The sequence below is a fragment of the Phalaenopsis equestris genome, unplaced genomic scaffold (genome assembly GCF_001263595.1).
Source record: "Phalaenopsis equestris unplaced genomic scaffold, ASM126359v1 Scaffold000507, whole genome shotgun sequence".
Taxonomy (NCBI): Eukaryota; Viridiplantae; Streptophyta; class Magnoliopsida; order Asparagales; family Orchidaceae; genus Phalaenopsis; species Phalaenopsis equestris.
Genome location: NW_018164947.1, coordinates 517,892 through 543,955, shown reverse-complemented (window position 1 = coordinate 543,955; position 26,064 = coordinate 517,892). Strand labels below are relative to the sequence as shown.

General features: G+C 35.1%; 1 protein-coding gene across 2 annotated transcripts in view; it reads right to left on the bottom strand.

Annotated features, from left to right (window-relative positions):
* Window positions 1-21,764, bottom strand: part of LOC110028269 (immune-associated nucleotide-binding protein 9-like) — a 51,606-nt gene extending 29,842 nt beyond the window's left edge. Inside the window, exons 1-3 of one of the 2 annotated variants that reach the window (XM_020730044.1) lie at window positions 21,623-21,764; window positions 20,627-20,749; window positions 14,908-15,094 (exon numbers count right to left, since the gene is read on the bottom strand). In XM_020730044.1, coding sequence (XP_020585703.1) covers window positions 14,908-14,950 — 43 coding nt within the window. In that variant the 5' untranslated portion in view covers window positions 14,951-15,094; window positions 20,627-20,749; window positions 21,623-21,764. The remainder of the gene's footprint in view (window positions 1-14,907; window positions 15,095-20,626; window positions 20,750-21,622) is intronic. The other variant, XM_020730043.1, reaches the window with a different exon arrangement.
* Between the last annotated feature and the right edge of the window lie 4,300 nt (window positions 21,765-26,064).

Genomic DNA, 26,064 nt, shown 5'->3' with positions numbered 1-26,064 from the left:
TATTTGTTCTTCCCCTGGCGCCGTCCGCGTCCTCTACCCGAACCGACCCAAACACCCTTAAAATTCGCGACTTGCACAGTGAAACACTAAATAAACTTTGAAGTAAATTGAGAGAAAATTGGAAATTGAAAAAATCAAAATATGAGTTTTTTTTGCCACTGGCGCCGACAGCGTCCTCTACCCGAACCGACCCAAACACCCTTAAAATTCGCGACTTGCACAGTGAAACGCCATTTTTACCCCTTGAGTCTCCTTCAACCTCCGATTTTTGCACCTAGGACTTGTTATTGCTCGAATTTGAGGCGATTTTAAGGCAAACGAAGTTTTGATTTCATCTTCTCTAAGTAAGAGCTACACTTTGAACTCAAAATTTTTTACTTTCACGAAGAATTTACCTTACATTGCCGAGATCCGAAATTTTGAGGTTTTTTTGGAATATTTTGAGAAAATCCTTTGGTGAAGAACTCTTACTTAATAAATTTAAGTTTAAAACGTTTCACATTGTGATTTTTTATATTTTTGGAAATTTATTTGAATTTCATCAAATTTTCGTAGATTTACCATGGCACGTAAAATGAGCAAAGAAAAGAGAAAGGTAGATTTTGATGATCAAAAGTATGTCAAGTACAAGGCCAACATTTGCTTCAATAATTTACGTACAACTAAGAAAATGATTCTGGATCAAGGATTTAAAAATCCGGGAGGACAAATTGAGAGATTAATCAATGCTCGGCAGTGAGAGAATTTCTGCTACTTTACTGCTGAGGCGACTATTGGTGTAGTGATGGAGTTCTACGCCAATTTTAAGGAGACTTCTGAAGACTATGTGTTTGTTCGTGGGAAAATGGTGGAGTTTACTCCAAGGAAGATTAATGAATTTTATCAGTTATAAGATGTGTATAGCTGCCAGTACAAATCATTTTCTACTACGAATGAGGCCTTGGATGAGGTTATTTCTTTTCTTCCTGCTGGAAGAGGAACCTGTAAAGTAATGAATGGTGTTAAAGTAAACTTTTCCCTTTCTTTGTTAAATATAGTATCTAAGGTCTGACACTATTTTATTTTTGGAAGAATGATACCAATAAACCATCATAGTGAGGTGGCAACTGGCAAGGGATAGATCCATCTTGAACTTTTGTATCTAGCAGATAAAAAGGATATATATAGGTTCTATTATTTATAGGAACACTCGATCTATTGCTTTTGGAGAAACTACTCGAGGTTTAGCACACCCTGCCCTGATCTTCACACTATGTGAACAGGCAGGAGTTGATTATAGACCAGATAAGGAGAGGATTGAACCTCTAAAACCTATTGGGTCTGCAAATATAAAAACTTATGAATCTCATGTTGGATGGAGATCTGGAAGTAAAACCAGGGATATTCCTTCTGCTTCAGGTACTTCTAGTACCCTTACTATCCAAGAACTTATGGACAAATGATGATCCAACAGGGAGATATTTTGAGAATGGATCATAGAATAGAAAATATGGAGGGCAAAAATGCTCACTTTGATGATTTGATAAGACAGAAGTCCGAATATGATGCTGCTTATGATGATTCAATGGTCAGATTCATGAAGGGTGATCACTCAGTTCAGTTTCCTACTCACCCTATTTTTACTCCATATGAGCAGCAGATTTGGATGTGGAAGAAGAAGAACATGATGATTGGTGATGCTTTAATTAGATTTTTGTTTAATTTATGTTTAATTATACTTTATTGTTGAGATTGTTTGTTTGTGGACTGTGATGTTTTATTTATGTTGTATGTTGTGTTATGAACTGCAGATTTGTGAGACTGTTTTTAATACTGTTATTAAATTTTAGTACTTTGTTTGATGTATTTGTACTTAACTCTTTCTCAGCAAATTTTTATATGTATTATGTGTTATTTAATGTTTTAAGTCTTGTAGTTTTTCATATTAGCATCTGCAATATTTCAGAGTTAAATTTCAAATCAGAACCTTCAACAGGTATGTCTTTTCTTTATGTATTAAATGTTTTCTTTAACCCTTAATTTTTCAGTTCTTCATTTAAAATCTTTTATAAATTTAAGTTTGGAGGGGAAGAAAAAAAAATTTTAAAAGAAAAGAAACTTAATTTTATTTGTCCTCAATTAATTATATTTTCAAAATATTTTTAAAAAAATTTTAACATTACCTTTGGTATTATAGGGTAACTTTAGATAATTACATCTATGTTTCTAAATATATAGTAAACTTAAGTAAAATTTTCAAATAATAAAGGTTAATTTTAGATATTAAGATATTTGGTATGATAGAATAAAACTATGTTTTTCTATTTTAAGTAAAGGAATTTGTATTTTTGAAGTATTAAAAATCTTAGAGATTCATGTAAGAAGAAAAGATTAAAACTTTATGAAAAATCTCTAAAGCTAATATAAATTTATAAAATGAAGGAATGTGAAAAGTTTTTAACTTTAAGAAAAGAATAGTGAAGTTCAAAATCATTAAAGGCTATCCAGACATAATAATCCTCACATAAAAAAAGAAAGAAAAAAAAAAGATTGAAAATGATACTGAAAAGAAAAAGAAAAGAAGAAAGATACAAGGAGAAGCTTGACGAGATGTCTAATTAAAAATTTGTTTCACTTGAATCAACTTAAAGAAGAAGACTTTGCTATATTTTCTAAACTTATATTTAAGTATTAGCATATCACTTAGTAAAGTTTCATGAAGTTATTTTTCATATAAATATTCTAAGTGGCTTTAATATGAATAATCTGCATTTTTTCTTGAAAAGAATAGAAAATCAAAAACTTAGACTTGGTAGTTAAATATTCTTATACATTTAGTGTTAACTAGAGTTATTTTGATTAACTAGAGTTATTTTGATCTAGAGTTATTTTGATTTTTTCTTAAGTGATGTTATTATATTTAATGAACTAAGATATGGAAATCTAGAAGTTATAAATATTTACTATAAGTCATATTTTATGTAGTAAAAAAGTTATATGTAGTAAAAATTATGTAGTAAAAAAGTTACTTGAAGACAAGTAACATTTAAGTTTGGGGATTTTGATACACCAAAAATATATATATTTTTAGACCTATATTTTATACTCATTTTTTGTGATGCACTTTAATAAAATGTATTTTTTGTGTTTTATTACAGGTTGTTAATTTTTAAGACTTGGAGCAAAAAGAAAGCAAAAAGTATGAAATTTGGAGCAAAAATAGAGAAGCTAAAAAATTGTTCAGCGCTGACGGCGCCGTTTGATAGAAGAGGAATTAAATAGATGGCCTCTGACGCAGAAAATTAAGTTTAGTAAATTATATAATATGCAAATAAAAGTAAATGTAATAACTTAGACAATATATAAAGAGATACATTCTCCTTGCTAATAATTCATAATCAGTGAAGGATTTCAATATTTGTTTAGAAACTTAAATGTGGTATTGTGACAAATAGGAGCATACCTATTTCCTTTCTTTTGAATTGTGCAAAGAACATTGGCTAATATAAAGTTGATGTCGGCATGTATAGTAATGTTGGGTAGGTTCTAGTCTCTCTCCTCTAGATTACTCACTGTGTTCTCTCTATATGACCTACCAGTGACCCTTTGCTCCAATCTCTAGACCAAATTGATAAAAGAATCTAGTCTGTCACCCAAGAAACATCAAATTTACACCCATCAAATCTTATCTCTCTATCTATTTGCACCCCTCTTTAGATGGTCGTGATTGTTCTTTCCAATGTAGAATGTGATTACAAGTCAAGAAATTTTAGTCATGTCTGGTTTATAAGTTCCTCAACAGGTTTTAATAATACAAGTGACCAATTTGTAAAATAAATGAAGGACTGGTAAAAATATCATCATAAATTTTAGGAATAAAAGATGTTCTAAATAAAATCAAAATCACTTACTTAATTACTTCATATTACAAGGAAAAAGAAAAGAAAACTACTCACGAAGCATGGGGATAATAAAACAAAACATATTTATAAAACTACAATCAAAAGTACAAAATTTAAGGACAAAAATACAAATACTTATCTAGAATGTTCCCCCAAGCACACCTTCAAAGTTTTCTGACTTCTCTGACTCCAATAGCACTTACAAAACTCACAAACTCCATAAATAACAAACACTCACAAAGAAAACTTCTCATACACTTAACACACTCACACACTATGAGACTCTATAGATCCAACCCCCTAGCCCTTTGGAATTAATACATATTTATAAAGCTTCAAAAATGACCAAGGGTTGTTTCAGACATCTCTTCAAAATTTGGCTTCATTCAAAGAATCTTCTAGAAAGTAACCGTGGCGCCTAAGCGCCAAACTGTCGCGCCTAGGTGCCATCTAATTTCTACTTCTGGCATATAGGCGCCAATTTGGCTAGTTTGCCACTTCTCATTAATTTAGCCCATTTTGCTCATTTTTATGTATTTTTGCTCATTTTCACTCCTAAACACTTTTTCTTGCACATGCAACTAAAAACATAAAAATATCTTTTATTAAAGCATAATATCCTCAAAAATTGAGAATAAAATGTACATAAAAATAGGTAATTTTAAGGTGGATCATAAGTCAAATCCTCTTTGTCCTCCAATCATCTAGGCCTAATCTTAGATTATTTTAACTTAAATTGATACTTCAAAGATGAGTCTCTTAGTAACCGTAGTTAACCTGGATAAGCTAGGTTTCCCTTAGATTATCTTCAAGCTTGTTTAGGTCGACCAAACTTAATAAGATGGCCTGGGTTAGTTTAACTTGATCGGGTCAAACTAAACCTATCCAACTTATGCTAGCATAGGGAGTCTCAGGTTAGTCTAAAATTGGGTTGAATTAACTTAAAATCAATCCATGTTCTACTGAATTGATACAAATTAAATTTCTATTGTTGGGCAAGCGAAATGGAGTTGATTTTAGTTACCAGTGAGACAGTTGATTTGGGTTAACACGAGTTAGATCGGGTTGGCTCAGTGAAATGAATTTGATCCGGGTTAACCCGGATAAATGGAGGCTTAAGTTCAATAAAGGTTGAACCTAAAAGGTTTGAGGTATCATTAAGTCTAATTTAAGTAACACTTAATTGGATAATTAGGTCAAATGTTGATTAGACCTACAAAAGCTTAAGTTTAATTAAGTCTAATTTAAGTAAGACTTAATAATGTAGTTAGGTTTAATGTTGGTTAGACCTAACTAGGTTTCATGGTTTAATTATGTCTAATTTAGGTAAGACTTAATTGACATAATTAGGTCTAATGTGTGTTAGCCCTAATTAAGGTTTAAGGGTTAATTAAGTCTAACATAGGTAAAACTTAATGAGATAATTAGGTCTAATGTAGCTTAGACCTAATTAGGCATTAGTTTTAATTTAGTCTTATTTTGGTAAGGCTTAATTAGGATAACTTAGTCTAATGTAGGTTAGAACTAATTAGAATTTAGGTTTAATTAAGTCTTATTTAGGTAAGACTTAGTTGGGATAATTAGATCTTATGTAGGTTAGACCTAATTAAATTGTAGAGGTTAATTAAGTTTTTCTTATGTAAGACTTAATGAGATAATTAGGTCTAATGTAGGTTAGACCAAATTAGGGTTTAAGTTTAATTAATTTTTTTTTATGTAAGACTTAATTATGATAATTAGGTCTAATGTAGAGTGGACCTAATTAGGGTGGTTTAAGGGTTAATTAAGTCTAATTTAGGTGAGACATGATTGGAATAATTAGGTCTAATGTAAGTTATACCTAATTAGGGTTTAGTTTTAATTAAGTCTTATTTAGGTATGACTTAATTGTGATAATTAGGTCAAATGTAGGTCATACCTAATTAAGGTTTAAGGGTTAATTAAGTTTTATTTAGGTAATTGGAATAATTAGGTCTAATGCAGGTTTAATTAAGTTTTATTTAGGTAAGACTTAAATGGGTTAATTAGGTCTAATGTAGCTTAGACCTAATTAGAGTTTATGGGTTATTTAAGTCTTATTCAAGTAAGACTTATTTGGGATAATTAGGTCTACTGTAAATTAGACCTAATTGCGGTTTAGCATTAATTAAGTCTTATTTAGGTAAGACTTAATTAGATAAATAGGTCTAATGAGGGTTAGACTGAATTATGGTTTAGGTTTAATTAAGTCTTACTTAGGTAAGACTTCATGAGATAATTAGGTCTAATGAGGGTTAGACCTAGTTAAGATTTGAGTTCAATTTAGGTTGAACCCAAGGGTTTAGAGTTTAGGCTTAGTCCAATATGGTCAGACTCAACACTTAGGGTTAGATTCAAGTTAAGTTGATCCTAGGTTTGGAGTTGGGTCTAAGATGATTAGACTCAACACATAGGATTTGATTGGTTCCAATGTGGTTAGAACCAGCACATCAGATTGGGTTCAAGTTTGGTTGAACCTAAGGTTAGAGTTTGAATAGAGTTTAAGTTGGTTAAACCCAATGTGTAGGTTTAGAATAGGTCCGGGTTGGTTAGAGCCGCCAATGAAGGTTTAGGTTGGGCCCAACACAACTTCAAACTGATTGGTACCAACACCTTACCTAACCACAAGTTCAAATTGGACTGAACCACAAGTTGGAGATGTGTATTCATGATGAGAAGGGATAACAATTCTATCAACCTCTTAAGATAAGGGTTTTAAGGTTAATAAAATGGTTGAAATTATCTTTTAGGACAATTTGGGCTTAAATGTAATTTTCCAATTTTACATTTGTATCCCCTAGATTTCTAAATTTCCATTTAAAGATTTTTAAAGAACAAAAATTATCCTTTAGGGTTAAGTTTGTTATCCTAAATTTTCTAGCCAATTCCCATTTTTAATTTCCAATTTCCAAATTTTTTAATAATTGTTTTTCAAAATAATTACAAAAGTGGTAGAAAATTGGTTATTTTTATTTTGGGATATCTCCTACCTTTAGAAAAATCAGGAATTACTCTCAAGGATGTGGAGAATAATCCCTGCAAATTTTGTAATTTTTAGATTTTTATGTGATTTTTAATAATTAAAATACTGCAAAAAGTATTTAATTAATTAAAAATAAAATCTAATTTATTTATTTTCAATTTTATTTTTATTGTTTTATCCTAGTTTGACTGAGTTTAGAGACATTTTTCTTTTATTTTTTGTGATTTTTCTGCATAAAGTTATGCATTTTAAAATTTTTTAAAGGTTTTTTGACTTTAATTAGCTTGAAAATTCTAAATTATTTAATTATGTGATGCGGCGCTAACTATATCCTCAGAGTCGTTGAGAGCTTATGTGGTGTATTTCTTTTGGAGGAGCCTTTCACAGTGTCGGCTGAGGTGGATTGTGATATAACTTCTTTCGCAAACTGGTTCACCTTAATCGATGTCGTTCATTCCCGATACTTGGGAATGGACGACATCAGTTCATCGTCCCCGCTGGAAGAATAACTGATGGTTGTTCACACTTAAACTGCAAGAACTCTCTGGATTTTTCACCAAATTAAACGAGATTTGTTCCTAAAGCTTTATTGTGCTTAAAGGAACACATCTATACGGCTACTTAAGCATGGTGTAATAGCTTCTTTCATAAAAGGCCAAACCTGAGACTACTTTTAGGGTTTTTGGTACATACCTGGTCCCAACAGGTATAGCCTCAATTGGTTTTGATAGAAATGATTGCCTTGACCTCACAAAGCTTGTCTTTGATTCAATTTGAAGTAAAATTAGCTCTAGTTATGAGCTAGAACAAATGGTCTTATGGTTTGGTATGGGGTTAGGTTTGAGTCTGCGGGAAGGTTTAATTTTGATTGGGGGAGTATTTAAGAGACCTTGGGAAGCTTTTGGAATGCTTAGGTCCTAGTATTTGTGAAGTTCATCTCATACCCAAAATTTGTTCTTGTTTTGAGGTGAAAAATCAGGGCTTTCTAATGAACTTCAAACGCTAAAATAATGGTGGGTTAATTTCCTAGGACATGGGAAGCAACTTTTTTGTTAGGAGTGACATGGTTTTGAGGCTCTATGTGAATTTAGGCCATGCTCATGTGCTCTCAGGTTTGGCCTCTCAAGTAGCTATTAAAGGTCTTGAAAACCTCTCAATTGGTTGGGGAAAAGGGTGGCTGCTCAAGGAATCTCAATTAACTTGATAGAGTGTTTCTTATCCATGGAGTCAACATTTTCCCTTCCCAATGGTGTGCTCATAATGAAGCTAATCATGGAGAAGAAGCTGGCTTTGAGTGACATTGAGCTTGACTAGAGAAGAACTGAGGTGAATAAATGGCTACGAAGATGGCTGACTTGGCCATCCCAACTTGGTCCAAGGAGATGTGGGGTGGATGCCATGTAGGATGTCATGTACCCCCTCCCCCATTATGACTTGAACAAAATCAAAATTGGGGGCTTGATGGGTTTCCAATAGGTTTCTCATGTTATGGTAGGTTTTAATGGGTCATCGTTGACCCAATAAGGATGTGTCATAGATGGGCTTGGGCGTGGTTATTCATTTAGAGTTTGGGCTTGGGCCAAGTCCTTCATGAAATTTCTCTTCACTTAATTAATTATTGAATCAATTAGTTAAATAAGATAAATGCATGAAAATTAATCCCATGGTGGTGATTAATCGTGTGACCATAGGATTGACCATGTGCACTCATTTGAACATAGGGTGATTACATGGTCCTAGGTTGACCATTGGGTCAATGTGTTGACCATATAGCCCTAGGCTGATTATATGATCAATAGGTTAACCATGTAGTCATGGGTTGACCATATGGTCGTGTGTTGACCGTATGGCGGTTTCGTAGGCCACATGGTCAAGTGTTGATCATATGGTGGCCAGGTAAGCCATATGGTCAAGTGCGGTTCAATTGGGATATGATGGTCAATTTGGTCAATTTTGATCCAAATTAATGTTTGCCATCAATGGTAGGGTGCCGCCAAATTTTTGGGTTTAAAAGAGCACATTAGGGTTTTGGTCTGATTTTTAGGGTTCGGAGGCCTCTTGTGAGGCCAAGGATCAATGTTCACAGATCCCTTCCCCAAAATGGGTATAGAGGTTAATGGTGACCCCTAAAGTTCAAAGACAAGTTTCTAGGGTCTATGGAGAAATTCTTAGAGTTTCGGATGGGTTTGAATGACCTAGGATATGTTCTACCTCTAGAGGTTAATTTGGGTTTCCCTACTTGGTGAGAACCCTAAGTCAGTCCATTGATGGGTTGAGGGTTTAAGGATTGGTCTGATAGGGTTCCAAAAGGTACAATCCTAGTCTGGGATTATTGGTGAGGTAAGAAGTGTGTGCCCTCACAAAATGAAATCTACTATTGTATGTTTGGTTTGAATTTGAATTTTAAAAGGTTTTTGGAAGTTGAAAAGTCGCGTTGATAGGTTGTGAAGGGTTTAGGATTTGAAATGTTTAATTTTAAAAGGTTTAAGATTTTTGAAAAAGGATTTGAAATGTTTGAAAAAGTTTGCATAAGGGTTGAGTCGGTAGGATAGGCTAATAGGGTTTTTATGCGGAAGTGAAACCCTAATTGTAAAATTAAATACAAAGGAGACAAAATGCGTGGACTCACCTAAATTTTATGAATAACTCCCCTGATCAAGATGCACATAACATTCTATTGTCCCAGATGAAATTTTATGAATAACTCCCCTGATCAAGATGCACATAACATTCTATTGTCCCAGATGCTCTTCTAAATTTGCATGACTTTCACAACTAGTAGAACGGGGAAGCACGGTAAAACTTGATCGGCTCAAACCAACACTACGGACTTCCTTGACATCTAAACTCTCAACCTTTTGAGGGTAGAATAGAGTAAGGGTCATGGCATTCACATAGTGGTTGATTCGATCATACATCGACTCATATTCATCATTCTCCACCTCTTCCAAGGAAATTTCATATTTAGGTTATTTCTGTTTTATCATCATCATTTCTTCCTCGGAGCTTTCTTCATCAGAGCTTACTTCCATGTTGATGTTGATGATCGGCCTAGTCAGTTCAAAAATAGTATTAGTTCTTTCTCATCCACGTCCCCGGTTTTGATCTCTAGCGTATGGGCTAAAATAACCTCTACCAGTTTGTTGTGAAGAAATGGTAGTAGATCGTTGAAGCGGAGTTGAATGGCCTCTTCTTTGTGATTCTTCTGAATCTTGCACTTCATTTGATACAATTTCACAGGAAAAGACATTTTTCTTAGGAAAAGACATTTTTCATTTGTGCATGTCCACTTCATGTACTGAAAATGGTTGTAAATCTCATTTAATACAATGTTTTTGCCCTTCTTTGAAATACTTGATGCACTGATGTAAAGATGATAGAACCATGTTATGCTCCTGAATCGATAGTCGTCGAAGTGAAGCATTGAAAGAGGTTTCTACATCGATGATGTGAAATTTTGTGGTTGTTACTAGTTCACCAGCTTTCATTAACAGTGTAATTGATCCAAGGGCTATTTTTCCCTTCTGATTAAATCCTCTTAACATCATTTTATCGGTTGTAATCTCTTAAGCTTCAATATCTAATAATGTCAGTGTTTGTAGATTCATCAAGTTAAGTGATGCCCCCGGATCTACCAAAACTTTGGACAATACAAATCTGTCGATATTAACGGAGATGTAGAGCGGCCGGTTGTGGTCAGTAGTGTCGAGCAACAAATCTTCATCTGTGAAAGTTATCCCGAGTTGTTCTTTCAACGAACAAACTTCATCTGAGGATGTGTTGGCCAACTAACCTAAGCAAATCTCTGGATCAAGCAAGGCTGTAAGAGACTCTCACATCTCTTTTGACAGGATTAGAGCATTGTAGATGCTTAGTTTGGTCGCCAACCTCCTAAGATGAGCTAGCACGTTATAATCCACTTTATACAATCCTCCGATTTTTACTTGGCTATGTTGTTCTTTCACTAACGAAGGTGGAGGTAGCTCTTCTTGAGTTACTATTTGTTTTCTTTTATCCACTGGAGTTGACCTCGAGGGTAACACTTTCCCGCTCATTAGATTTATTTTCATGATTTCTTCTTCCTGAGATATTGTAGACAATTTCTGGTGTCTCATCTTCATCTGAGAGATCCAAGTTAATAGAAAGGGGTGCACCGTGGCACTTGAGGAATGGCTCATCACTCTCGGTGCTATCGTAACCAATGTTGTCAACATCTTCTTCATTCTCATTAAAGAATTCATCGGACTTAAGTATGACTTGAGAATCAGTTTGGGAATCGAGATCGGAGTTAGATTAAGCAAAGTCAGTTACGTTATCACTAGAAACAGTTAAAACGTAATCCAAAATCATAATCATTATATTCATAATACCCCGGTGAGCCAAAAAAATAATCATATATGGTCATGGGTTTGAGGATTTTCTTCCCCGCATCTGAGAAAATCAATCTAACAAAAGCAACCCCTATCCTACCCCTGCGCTATAAGTCTTCACGACATCTTTTCTGAGAAATTTTATTTTGGAGAATAGCAGCACACTCATCGCTTAAGGCTAGTCTCAAAATCACCTATTTTTTTCTTATTGATAATATGTTTCATAATTTGACATAACTAGGCATTTACTATAAGGTTTCGATGAAATGAATGTTAATTGCAAGATTCTTAAATACTTTCAAAAACTCAAACATTGTTTATCAAGCTTATATATTCTAAGCATCTAGGGAAAAGTTGGTAGTGGTCTTTCTAGTTCCTTCCTAGGTGGTGAGTCTTATTTTTTTGAATTCTGGATAGGTTTTTCAATAGATCATTAGGGCTTAGTGTTACTTCTTATACATTAGACTCCTTCCTAATCACTTCTTCCAACTCTTTTCCACTTCTCAACTTAATGGCTTTCACCTACTCATTTCTTTTGTCTTTGGGATTCACTTTTGTGTTACTAGATAGAGACCAATTAAGTCTATTGCTCAGTAAATTTGCTACCTGCTCTAGTTGATTTTCAGTATTACTTATAGTTGCAGACTGGTTTCGTGATTGATTCCCCATTTATAACACATCTTTAAAAGATAATTTATTTTCTTTAAACTGTGTATTGGAAGTGAATCCTGGTTGTTGATCTGCCTAGGGTTTCCACTATTATGATTATTCCAATTACATACAAGATTAGGTCGGTTGATATCCTACTGCTCTGGTTATTCTGTGGTTATTATTGATCTAGTTAAAGTTAGGGCAATTATTCTAGCTTGTGTTATAGATGTTGGAATATGGGTTATTGTAGATGTTGATGATATCATTCATGGATTATGCAGGCATGGCAATAGAATCAACTAGTTGTCTATAAGTGTTTTCCTCTATTACTACTAATCCTAGTGCAAATTCAATTTGATATTATCTAACTTTTTAGATATTGCATGCAACTACTTGTGAAGTTAGAATTATTAACACATCAATGTCGTGCACACTAGCTACCTTCCTAGAATGGATTATATATGAAGTTCGTTAAAAATTATTAGTCATATCCTCAATCAGTGAATATGTCTCCCCAAATAACTTTGATATGAGTGACCCCCAGCTGTAACATCTATTATTGACCTCAACGAACCCATTAGCTCCATATAAAAAGTTTGAATTATAATTTGGTAAGGCATGATGGGGACATTTCCTATGTAGCTCCTTAAATATCTTTCAAGCTTCATACAGTAATTTTCCATCTAATCGGGTAAATGAGATATTGTTCCTCGATTTTGTCATTTTAGATGGAGGGAAATATTTTGCAAGAAACTATTTGACTAAATCATTACATATGGCAATTGATCATGGAGCTGAAGAGTTAAGTCACATTTTAACTTTATCGCTAAGTGAGAAAGAGAAAAACTTTAGTTCAATGGCGTCATTGGAAACACCATTATACATCAAGTGATACAGATTTATAGAAAATTGACTAAGAGAATGTTTGGGTCTTCAGTAAGTAAGCCCCCAAATTGATTGTTTTACACCATCCAGATGATAGATGATTTCAGTTCAAATGAGATAGCTTCCATGGTAGGGTTATTAATACTCAAATGGATTTTTTCTATCGCTAGGTTTGAAAATTCTCAAAGTAGTCTAGGCAAATTCCCAAAGTAGTATAGGCAATTTCCATGTAAGACTTTTAAGTTTTCTAATTTTTTTCAATTCTTTCATGTTCAGGGTCGTACGACACTAGTTCAATAAAAGACGTCCTACGCACACAAACCTAGGACTAGTTGGAGACCCTAAACTAACATGAAATAATAATACACAAGTAAAATTAACATAAAATGAAGTAAAACAAGCATATGTGCAAAAATCAAAGACAGGAATAACAAAGAATATTTTTTCTTTTGAATTTTATAACATAGAAATATCAACTAAATACAATAGAATATAACACAATAATTTTCAAGTCTAAACTCTAATGGTTCAACTAAAATTATTTTAAAATTAAAAATAAAATCAGCGTCTTCCCCAGGAATGGCGTCAAAAACTTGATATGAACCTAAATTCTATCAAGCACCGACGATAAACACAATTATACATGTATATCAATTCCACGAGGAACGAGTAAACTTCCAAAATCGGGAAAAGCTAAAGTCTACTCGTTTTAAGTCAATCTTGAGTGATTCAAAATTAGGTGAAGATAAAGTTTCTAATGATAATTTTTGCAATAGCAAAAACTTTAAGTGAAATATGTGAGGTTGTGCAATGAGTAAAAATATCCCCCCTAATTCAGATCCTAAAAGACTGGAGTTAACTAAGTGAAAAAACTACAAGTGGCGATGAGGAACAAATATCTTCCTTATCCTCTCGATAGCAATAATTTTTTTTTTACATCAGTTAAGTTTAGCTCCACAAATCTAGTGATTAAATTAAGATTTCATACTTCCCAAAAAGATCGTACTAACCTAAGAGCAATATTCTTATCCTGCAAAGTTAATAAGTTTTGACTTAATTGTTCCAAATTTTTCTTCTAAAACTCAAAGATCACAACAAGTCTTAATAAATCAGCAGACCGAGTTGAGATTAAATAAATATCAGAAGGTTAAAATTTCACCAAAACAAGTTTCACCCAAGTCGCTTCACAAAAAGTAAACCCTGGATCTTTTAATCACCAAATCAGAGGAGAAATGCAAATTAGTGACTAAACATATTTTGAGACAACACAAATACATTTTATTAATCAAACAAATAAAATACAAAAGTTTAGAATGAAAAACTAGAAAGAGTATGCCCTTGTAATATTTTTTTTCTATTCTTCACCCCTCTCGCTTAGCACATTAAAGAACACCAAAACTACAGGACAATCCTCTCAAATTACCTCAATAATTCTATTACACCCACTTTATAGGTTTCTCCATACTTCAACAAGGTTTCCTAAGTCTAAATACTGGTAGAACTCCCCTCTAAATCTGTTCGGCAAGGCTTATATTTTACCCTTCGCGAAATGATGTATTTGAACAAACAAAACCCTCAAAACATTTGAACTAGCGCCCATAAAGTCTGGGCACTGGGCCATAGCGCCTAGGGCCCTTTTCCACAGCAGTGTTCTACATGGTTAGGGCATTGGGCCCCTAGGCGCCACTATGTAATGGCTAGGCGCCAATCTGTCCAATCTGTAATGCTCTAGGCGCCAATCTGTAATGCTTAGGCGCCAATCTGTAATGCCTAAGCGTTGGACCGTAGCGCCTAAGCGCCATTAACTAACACCTACTTTCCGGCTTAACTGTATCTGTTGGTTCAAAATCCTTGCTTGGATGCCTAGGAGCTCCCTGGTTGGCACCCACAGACGCCACTCCCACATTTAACATCAATTCTCCACCAATTGATCTCTCATCAGCCTTCCTACTTATATCTTGCAAAACACATCTTAAACATCTTCCAAAAGCAAAAAATTAAAATAAAATTAGGTAAAAACAAACATGGAAGATCACATTTTAACTTCACATCACAGAAAAATACTAGATATGAAAAATTCAGCATAAGTTGTAAGAAACACCACATTGGCATCACATACCCCCCACAAAGGGATACCAATTGTTCGGAACCGCCACCACCATAAAGGAATTTATCAACACTCCTAAAGGAAAATGAAGAGAAGTTTTGAAAAAAAATCTCAAACCGCGGAGTTTGACATCGTCCCTCTTGCTCGCTCTAAGGTTACTTCACGATCACTTGGCATCCCGACCCCAACCGGATTCCACCTCGCAAAGGCATATAAAGAAGATCTTACTTAGTTGTAGTATAAAATCATAAAGAAAGCATATGTGGACATAATGATGAACATACATGCAATACAATGTGATGATAATATACATGTCACCTAGTTTCTTTATATTTATATGTATAACACATAAACTTCATTATGACCTAAATAGCACTGAAATCTTTAGTATCACATTAAAACTATCACTCTCACTTAATTTTTCAAAAGAAAAAGTATACCTCATGCATGTACCTATCACACTAAAAGATTATGAATATAAATATGAAAGTTTAGGTGTCATATATATGTGCATATCTAGAGGATTTAAATGCATCTCACTCAATTTCCATATATTTACATATGTAACACTTAAATGCCAATCTACATGCATTAACACTCGGGATTTAAATATCACAATCAAATATAATTTTGTTAGATGCGAATAAGAATAAGGATTTACATACAAACTACCCCATTCCAACGCACTTGCACATCTAACACTTAAGCTTTCAGTTACATGGGTAATACTGAAAGCTCGAATATCACATCAAAAATATTATGGTTGAGTGTCACATAAAAAAGACCAGCATTTTGATTTTTATATGAAGACATACACCTTTTATGTATAGATAAAATGGTATGTACGCTAATACTGAAGTTTAGGTACCAAATATGTGAATATGTAGAGTTAGCTGGTGGGCATATAAAAATTCAAAATTTAGGATTTAAACATATGATAAAAACAAATGAAAATTGATATGCAATTTTAAATTTAGGTGGACATGAAAAGGCATAGGAATTAGGTGGTATGCATCGAAATACTCCAACCATTGTTTACATGTTTAAGGCAAAATAGATAGTTGAAAAGAAATGCAAGGCACGTGAAAGATGTTGTACATATATATAGGATATTTCCAACACATGTGAAATCTACATTTGCAAGGAGTTCTTGGCGGCCTCATGATCAAGCTGGCAAGTTTAATTATCCCTCGAAAGCAACATATATGGGACGCATTAGTATTTTTATGCATATTAGCAATGGAGATAATCACCATGATGAATGAATCAACTAATGTGATGTTTATGACAATGTCAACGTGCATATAATTAAGAGAACCATAAATCGCCTTTGAAATCAAATAACTCGAGGCTTCCCGCCACACACACCAGATGCGGGAACATGCTAAACTAGCTAGCAACAAACCACTGTGTTGAAGACCGGTCCAAGGAAATCCCGAGCAAAGCGGTCCGGGCAAGATTTCCGACAGGACAAGCGGCTTCCCGCGCCCCTACCCTTGTCTTTTTCGTGCTTTTCTTTCCTATAGGGATATATATTGTTATTTCAGAGCATAGGATTTACTTTTGGTTGGCCTGACTTTAGATTTCCTCTGTAGATTCCTTCTACATTTCGTAGGGTTGTATCAGAGAAGGTGGCGGTGCTCCGACTGTATCATACTCTGATGAGTGATTGTATTTTTCCTTTTATCTTCTTTAACTCTTCTTCTCCACTTTCCTTAGCCGTTGACCACCCCAACAACTTCCCCCTGTATTTTCAACCCTTCCTACCGCTACAACCTGCTGTCCAACCCTTTCAGGCTCCTCCCGACAGCTAGCCACACCCCTACAGCAGCCCCACTTGTTGTCCGACCCTCTGCCTACCAGCATCTTCTCATGCCTTCCCTCCAGCTTTCCTGGCCGTCCCATGCCACCAACTCCCTAAAATCAGCCCCTTACCCTCTTCCTATCGTGACCTACAACTTTTACCTACCATATTCCCTTACGGCCTCGCCGCCGCAATCATTTCCCTCGGATCTCTCTTCCGGCCCTACTCAACAATTAGATTGTGTTTGTATTTGCTTTCCAGTTTGTGTCGTGTTATAACCCCAACTCAGTATCAATAAAAGTTTGCTTTACATTTCTCATTGAATTTCTTATTAGTTTTGGTATCAAAGTTAGCCCAACCCTAGTCCAACCCTAGGATTTATAGCATTCACCTTACCCCTCCACCAATTTTTTTTCATTCTTGCCCTCAACCACCTCTTCCAGTTTCCCCAAAACCTATCTCCACTAAAATTTTCTTTCCTATTCCTAAACCCTAATCATGTCACCTCGAAGATACATGGCCGAGCCTACTTAGAAAGAGATAAGGCGGGAGCTCCGTGCCTTCAACAAAGGCATACAGAGATTGAGAAATTAACACAGGAAGAAGTAACCTTCGACCGAGATCTGGAGAGTCAAAGAGGACAAAGAGATGAGGATTTGAATCCCTTCCATAGAGATAATTTTAGAGAAGAAAAAGAAAGGTCACATTGTTTTGGAACCCACTATCAGAGGTGACCTAGAGATGGATGTCTGAATCCCCTCAGAGAGAGACACGCTGAGAGGAGATATTATTTGGAGGACAGAGAAATTTCAGCATCAAGATAGATCTGCCAGAGTTAGAAGGAAGTATGGATCCTGAGAAATTCATTGAATGATTATAAGTTGTTGAGCGAATCTACAAGTATAAAGTTGTGTCAGAGGATAGGCGGGTCAAATTAGTGGTCATCGGGTTGAAGAAGAGTAGTTCTCTATGGTGAGAAAACAAACAGAGACAGAGGAAAAGAGAGGGCAGTGGTAAGATTACGAGGTGGGAGAAGATGAAGAAAGCAAAGCAAAGGAAATAACTCCCACCCCATTCCCGTTAGGATATGTTCCTGAGGCTCCATCATTTGCAACAGAGGGACCTATCAGTAGAATAGTTCACAAAGCAATTTGATCAATTGCAGATGAAGTGAGAACTAACAGAGCTAGAGGAAAATTCAATAGCTAGACACCTTAAGAGCCTGAAGCATAGTATTAGCAATGTGGTGTAGTTACAACCATACTGGACACTGGAGAAAGTCCAGACAATAGCCTTGAAGGTGGAAAAATAGTAGAAGCAGAGCCGGCAACGTCATTCTTCAGGCATCAACCTACGAGCAGGCAATCACCTACAACTACCACGACCAAAAGAGGTACCCCGAGAGACACAGGCAAGCCCAAGCAATGGAGTGACACTCTAGATCAGAGCAGTAAGAAGCAGCATAAGGGTGTCTCCTCCAACACTGTGTCAGCTAGAAAGTGTTGCAGATGTCACGAATACGATCACATCGCCTCCAGCTGTCCCATGAGCAGAGTAGTCACACTTACAGATCAGGGCGTCGTGGAAGAAGATAGCGAGGAGGAGACAATTGATGACCAGAGTAAGACGCATCATCTTCCCTAAGATGAAGGAGAGGCACTCATAGTTTGACAGGACCTACACGAGGGATCCGCAGTGGCTTCACCACAACATTTTCTACACCCGCTGCATAGTGAACGAAAAAGTATGCAGTCTTATCATCGACGGCGGGAATAGCAAGAACGTGGTATCGACTCTGATGGTAGAGAAATTGGGACTCACGGCTCAGAGACACTCCTAGTTGTACTCGCTGACATGGCTGCAGAAGGAGAATTGGATCAACATCGACCGGAGATGTTTGGTAGAGTTCTCGATCGGAGACCATCTGCAGGACCAAGTGTGGTGTGACGTGGTTCCTATGAATCCCTGCCACCTTTTATTGGGATGACAGAGACAGTTTGATCGAAGGACTCAGCACAATGGATTTAGAAACACATAATCATTTACCAAAGAGGGGAAGCACATCATTCTACTTTCTTCGGCAGAGTTTGAGATCACAAGAACCCTTACCAGCAGAGAGACGTTAGTGGGGCCAGTTATAGTGACGACACGATATGAAAGGATTGAGACACCGGCTTCAAGTACGAGATAGTTTTGCTAGAGAGGATGCCAGGAGTCTCATAGTCGACACCGTACCAGCAGCTCCGCCACCGGACGTGAAGAAGCGGGCTACTCTCACGACGCATCAGACTAACCCAACCATTAGTGTGGTGTGACGTAGTCCCTATGAATCCCTGCCACCTATTGGGACGACAGAGGCAGTTTGACCGAAGGACTCAGCACGATGGATTCAGAAACTCATAATCATTTACCAGGGAGGGGAAGTACATCATTCTACTTTCTTCGGCAGAGTTTGAGATCACAAGAACCCTTACCAGCAGAGCAATGTCAGTGGAGCCAGTTCTAGTGATGACACGATATGAAAAGATTGAGACACCGGCTTCAGGCACGAGACACTTTTGCTAGAGAGGATGTCAGGGTCTCACAGTCGACATCATACCAGCAGCTTCACCACCGAAAGGGAAGAAGCAGGCTACTCTCACGGCGTACATACTAACCCAACCATGGGTTACCTTGGGAGGATCTAGCAGCACATTCATGGGCCACAATCTCGGGACAGCAAATCTATGGGGACATGGGTGCACAAATGGTGTCGACTTCTTCGATAATTTGGCCAACATTGAAGCTAGCTGTGGGATTCAGGGGCTGCAAGGATTGAAGACAAAAGTCAGAAGCTTCGACGATCGAGGTCAAAGCTCCACAAACACAGGGAGACTGGCGCGTGGCTTCACGCTAAAAGCGTCAGACGAGGGAACTTCCCACTATTCTAGCCAGTCAGCTGAACCAGCTGGCAACATATCGGTCTATTGGAAACTGTTCAAAGGAAATCTTGGGCTGAGCAGCCTAGGCAAGATTCCCGACAGGACGAGCGGCCTCTAACGCCCCTCCCCTTGCCTTTTATGTGTTTTTTCTTTCTTGTAGAGATATATATTAATGTTTCGGAGTTTAGAGTTTAGTTTTTGGTTGGCTTGACTTCAGATTTCCTATGTGGATTCCTTCTCCCTTTCATAAGGTTGTATCCGAGGAAGTGGTGGTGCTCCAGTTGTATCCTGCTCTGAAGTAGAGATTGTATCTTCTCTTTTATGAAATCCTAACTTTTCCACACCATTTTCCTTAGGCGTCGACCAGCTTAAAAACTTTCCCCTGCACTGCAGACCCCCTTTCTACTGTAGCAATCTGCTGTCCAACCGTTTCAAACCCCTCCCTACAGCTAGTCGGCGCCATTACAGCAGCCTTCCTTGCTATATGACCCTCTGCCCTCGCAACCAGCATCTTCTCCTGCCTTCCCTCCAACTTTCCCGACCGCCCCACTCCACCAACTCCCTATAATCAGCCCTCTGCCCTCTTCCTAACCTGACCTACAACCCATACCCTTCCTTGTTCCCTTACCACCTCGCCCCTGCCACCATCGCCCTTAGATCTCTCTTTCGGCCCTAGCCGTAAATTAGTTTGTGTATGTATTTGCTTTGTGTCGTGTTGTAACCCTATCAATAAAATTTTGTTTTGTGTTTCCCATTGAATTTCCTACTAGTTTTGGTATCATCAAAGCAATGTAAATGCACTCATGCCATGGATTTACAAAATTTGTGATTTGAGATTTATGCAACCACATGATTTCTTTTCCTCTAATGCAAATGGTGATAACCTCAAATTTATTTTTATGCAATTGAATATCATCCATACTTGCATATATGTAAAAGAAAAGGAGAATGCATGCAGTGATATTTGGAAATGGAGATTCAAAATGGAAAGACTAAAAAAATATACCTTCATGAAGAGTGGTATGAGTTTCTTTGTTGTTCTCGCCAACCAAAGAGATGAGGAGGAGCATCTAGGCTTCGCCGTGCTTCTTCCTTGAGAACCAAGAGAGAAAGGAGAAGACTTCGACTCCTTGCAAAGGCGAACCAAGAAATCAAAATAAAAAATTCATGCAAATAGAATGCAAAGTAACCCAAGTTAAGATATTGCTCTACGGCATATCGTTGTCACATTCGCAAATGAGAAATATATAATTTTTCATAGCAAAATCATCAAATACTGCAATACATGAGTCATACAAGAAATAATGTATAAAGATCACATGAATCCTAGCTAATAAAACATATAGCTCACCAATTGAGCATTCAAATAAAATTGAACCATGTAAAGTGAAGACAATACGCAACCACACCCAATTTTGCACATGAGAGTGCAAAACGATATAGTGTTTTGGGCATTCAAAATCAGCGAGAAAGTGCATTAAAATGAGCTCAATATGCTTAACATCGCGTCACCTAACATGTGCAATGATATTCATTTTGAAAGCAAGCATAACTCAATGATCTTGATGTGACGATATAAAAAAGAACTATCAAAACAGTTCATTCTTCCTTTTTTTTTAGTTTGGCATATCATCAAACAATGATGTGCATATTAATACATAAGATTGAATGGTATATATGTAAAGCCAAAATTTAGGTATCAGGCATACAAATACATAAGATTGAATGACATGTATGTGAAGCCAAAATTTAGGTATTTTGCATAAAAATTAGGCCTTTTGCATCCAAATACATAAGTTTGAATGTCATGTACATGAAGCCCTAACCAAGATTTTACCAAAACAATAATGATCCTATAAGATTCAAAACCCCATTTCCCCTTTGTCTTGCTTTCAATCCAAAATTAAAATAATATCATTGCAAATATGGATTTAGGGGGTTTTGAGGACTTAAAACGCAAGAAAGAGATTTGGGAGGAGGAGGAGGAAGAAGAGAGTGTTACCTTCCTCAATAGTTTCGGGTAGAGTCGAATGGAAGGATAGGAAGGCCGGGTTTCATCAAAGACGAAGGAGGAGAGGCTTCGGCTTGCCTTCTTACTCGCGAACGTAGTGTCGGGTGCCCTCTTTCTAGCGAATGGAGGGAGAGGGAATCCAAAAAAATTTCAAAAAAAAAAAAAATGAAAAAGTAAATATTGAGCAAGTGCAAGTGAATTTTGAAATAAAATGAGAAGATCATGAACTGACATTTTTAATAAGATCATTAACTTACATTAACTTAAATTAGAAAAAAAATAAAATGATCATCAAATAAGTTATAATTTATTATTAATCTCCTATGTTCTTCGTGGGCCCATTGGATAATGCATGGGTGCTAAGGTTCGGCAATTTGGCACTTGGTAAGGACTTGGCTTGAATTAACTACATGTCCTCTTGATTGCTAAATAGGGGTGTAAACTAGCCGAACACAACACGGGCGAGTCATGCTCAGCTCGTGTTCGGCTCGTTTCTATTTTGAGCTCAAAAATTGTGTTCGTGTTCGGCTCGTTTGCTTAACGAGCCGAACAAGAGCTGTTCACGAACGAAGAGTCATTTTAACAACCCTAATAATGTAATTGCTTAGAGAGCCGAACACAAGTTGTTTGCGAACAATGAGTCTTTTGACAACCCTAGTCACACAACCGTAGGATGTTAAGGGCTGAAGCAAGATTTAAATCTTATTATTTATATTAAAAATATTATTTAAATATAATTTAATATATTTTTATTCTATTATTTAATTACTAATTTTAATTGATTGTAAATCTTTGTATCATTGCAGTCATTTATTTTTTTTAAATACTACTCATCAATTTAATTATTTCAAGCCAAAATGAGCCGAACACGAATGAACAATTCTTTGTTCGTGTTCGACTCGTTTATATTTCAAGTGAAAAAAGTTGTTCATGTTCAACAAGTGAACGAAATTAACGAGCCGAATACGAGCTTCTTAAAGAGCCAAACACGAGCTGTTCGCGAACAACGAGACGTTTTGACAGCCCTACTCACAATTTAGCATATTGTGGATAATCTTCCTTCTTTTAGAAGAAAATTTGAGTATGGAAGAAAAATTATGACTTCCCCGAACTCTATAAGATGAGATTTCATAAATGTTAGAGGAGATTAGAGAGAATTATTTATAATTATTTCTAATATGTTGTAAATAATTTTTTTATATTTTATGCAAATAGTAATTATTTTCTTTTAAAAATGATATATATTAAACTAAATTAAATATATTTAAAAAAAACCCTTAAACACATATCAAATATACATGTATGTGTTCGAGCACCCACATACTATAATTAACGACAGTAGAGGCCGAATGTTGAGCCATTTGATATCATTTTTTTAGAGTAAATATGTTTTTAAGAGCATTTTCATACTAATTAGGATTATATTTGACATTTTAAAACAATTGTTGTATCTTTTGTGTCTTAACTATCCCACTAGAAAAAGCTTGAGTAAATTTTGAATAATTTTGGGTGATTTTGCTAAAAAATTGTATTAAGTGATGTGCTAATTTTGCTACAAAAACATTGCCAATAGGAATTACCTGGTTCAACTCCATTGAGAGTAGGGGTGTAAACAAATCGAACACGAAGGAACAGAGCTTGTGTTCGTGTTCGTGTTCGGTTCGTTTGAAATTTAATTTGTTTGAAATAAGCTCGTGTTTGAAATTGTCCGTTAAGTCACTGTTCGTGTTCGTTGGTTAACAAACAAGCCGAACACGAGCTGTTCGCGAACGACGAGCCAGTTTGACATCCCTAATATTAATATATATAAATAAAATATTATATTAATTATATAACTCATATTATATAAATATATAATATCTATAATTAAAATATCATAAATTTTTAATATATAATTATTTTAATTTTTTTGTATTTCGAACAATAACGATTCGAACATGAACGAACGCATCACTGTTCGTGTTTGGTTCGTTTAACTAACCGAACGAAACAAAATTGTTCATGTTCGTCTCGTTTACTTATCGAATCGTATACGAACTGTTTGCGAACAACGAGCTTTTTTGACAGCCATAATTGAGAGAGCAACATTGGCATTTAGGAAATGATCATACCATGTACATATATTTTATGCCCCAACAATTTTAACTCTCAAATTATTTATGAACTCACAGATTTTGATGTATAAAAAAAATATTAACTAATAAAGTAACCAGAGAAATCATTTAATCAATCTCAACTCCCAACAGCATTTTCAACTCTCAAAATATTTAAATCATAATTTTTTAGAATTAACTCTGAGAAACTAAGATTAATTAGTTAATACATTTATAGTAAAAAGATAGATATCTTGATAGGACGAACCTAATAATACAACGAATACATAGATTTGAATCAAATGAACTCAAAATCCAGCACACAAAATCATAGTTGTAAACTATACGAGAACATTTGAGTGATCAAACAAGCTACAGATTTTTAGGTGTGCTTATAATTGAATGACCAACAAAAATTGATTATGATCTATTTAAAGTATAAAAATACCAAATAAATATCAAACAATTACGAGAATCAACTATGCCCTTTTAATGTAGTTTCATAATTTCTAATTAACATGATCAAAGTGCCACATCTAAAAATTTAGAAACTACTCATACATATTAAGTGAATACCCTAAAAATGACTTTGGTAAAGGGAATTATTGAATTAATAATTCATTTAAATCTTGTTAGACTCGCCGTCGATGCCAATGTTGATGTTGGTGTCACTGTCTAACATCAATGCCAATGTCAACTAATAGCAAGCTTTTATGTGCATGCAAGTGACATGTAATTTCAAGTAATGAAGTGATAAAATAGAATAAGTGCTAGATTTAACTAAGCTAATTACTAATGTTTGTCGAATCTAATTTTTTTCAAATATGCATAATCAAAGATGAATGTTTTAAGAAATAAAATTTAAGTTTTCTAAAGTTTTTTTTAGTTTATGGTTATCTAAATTCTTTATGAAATTAGTTAAGCTTTCTAACAGCTATTTGTCAAACAATGACTAATTAATTTTTTAATCCCTGCTCAGAGCTTAGAAATACTAAATCATCATATTACTAATAAGTGATATTTTTATCCCAATTAATGCAAATGATTTCGTAAATTTTATTCCTCATAATGTTTTAATTTTCCAAGAACTATATATTTATGCTCTTAAAAATTGACTATTTAGTATGCCATTCTAATAAGCTTCTGACACCCAATTAATTTTGCAATATGCTTAGCCAAAACATTTTTAAATGAATTTTAGACAACAAAAAAATAATATATTTTATTTAAATCAAAATCTTACAGACAAATAACACTTTTTATAATAACCACAAACTTTGGGAAAATAACTTAGTTACTAAATAGATTTATTGAAGATATCACATATACATGAATAAACCACATAAATCAAGCCTTTCAAGGATGAATCTTCTTCTCATTTTCTTCCTGCACACAAGTTATACACACTTGCTCACTCTTATACTACTAACACACTCCAATAGCACTAAGTCCCTCATACACTCTATAAATACTCTAATTTACTCCCTACTACCCAAAAAAGGTCCAAATTGCTCCATTACTCCTTATGGCTCGCTCCAAAACTGAAGAAAAATAGATTTATCAAGCCATCGCGACTCAACAACATGAATTAGCACTACAACGTTGTTGGTCTAGCACCACAGTGCTACAAAGTGATCTTATAATGTTGTGCTTTCGGTTTCAAACATTTTTTTTTTATGGTACAATACTGCAACGCTTGGATGACAATGATTTGACGATGAATTGTGGTGTTGTGGTGCCATGCACTCATATTTTCCTCTAATTTGTGGTCTCTTATAATACAATGACACTGTTAATCTTATGTTTTGCTGCCCAAAATAAGTGTTATGGTACTAATATCTCTAAAACCTACCTAAAAAATGGGGTTTTGGCACTATGGCGTTATGTGTTTGACATCGCGACAACATTGTTAATTTTCTTCTAACTTCTCCACATTATTCTCGTGTTAATTTGGTGTACAAAACACTCAAGTAGTACACTAAAAATACTTACAATACATATAACTATAATACTTTGATACATTTCACATCTAATGTTTATGCACTTTGCTCACTCAACATCTAACACTAATGTCTGTAGTTGTCCAAAATATATGTTTGATACTGACCATTAATTAACACTAGATGTCCAACATTTTAGTCTTAAAATTGGTCACTAGTCTGTTATTTTATAAGAATAACTTTTACTTCAATTGCTATTTTTTTTGGTTGATTGTTATTCAATATTTGCCAACAATTAATACTTAATGTCCGTCAACTACTGATATTTAATGGTTTTATTTCTAATCATATTTGATTTAATAACTTACAAGCTTAGCAAATGAGAATCACACACTCCAAC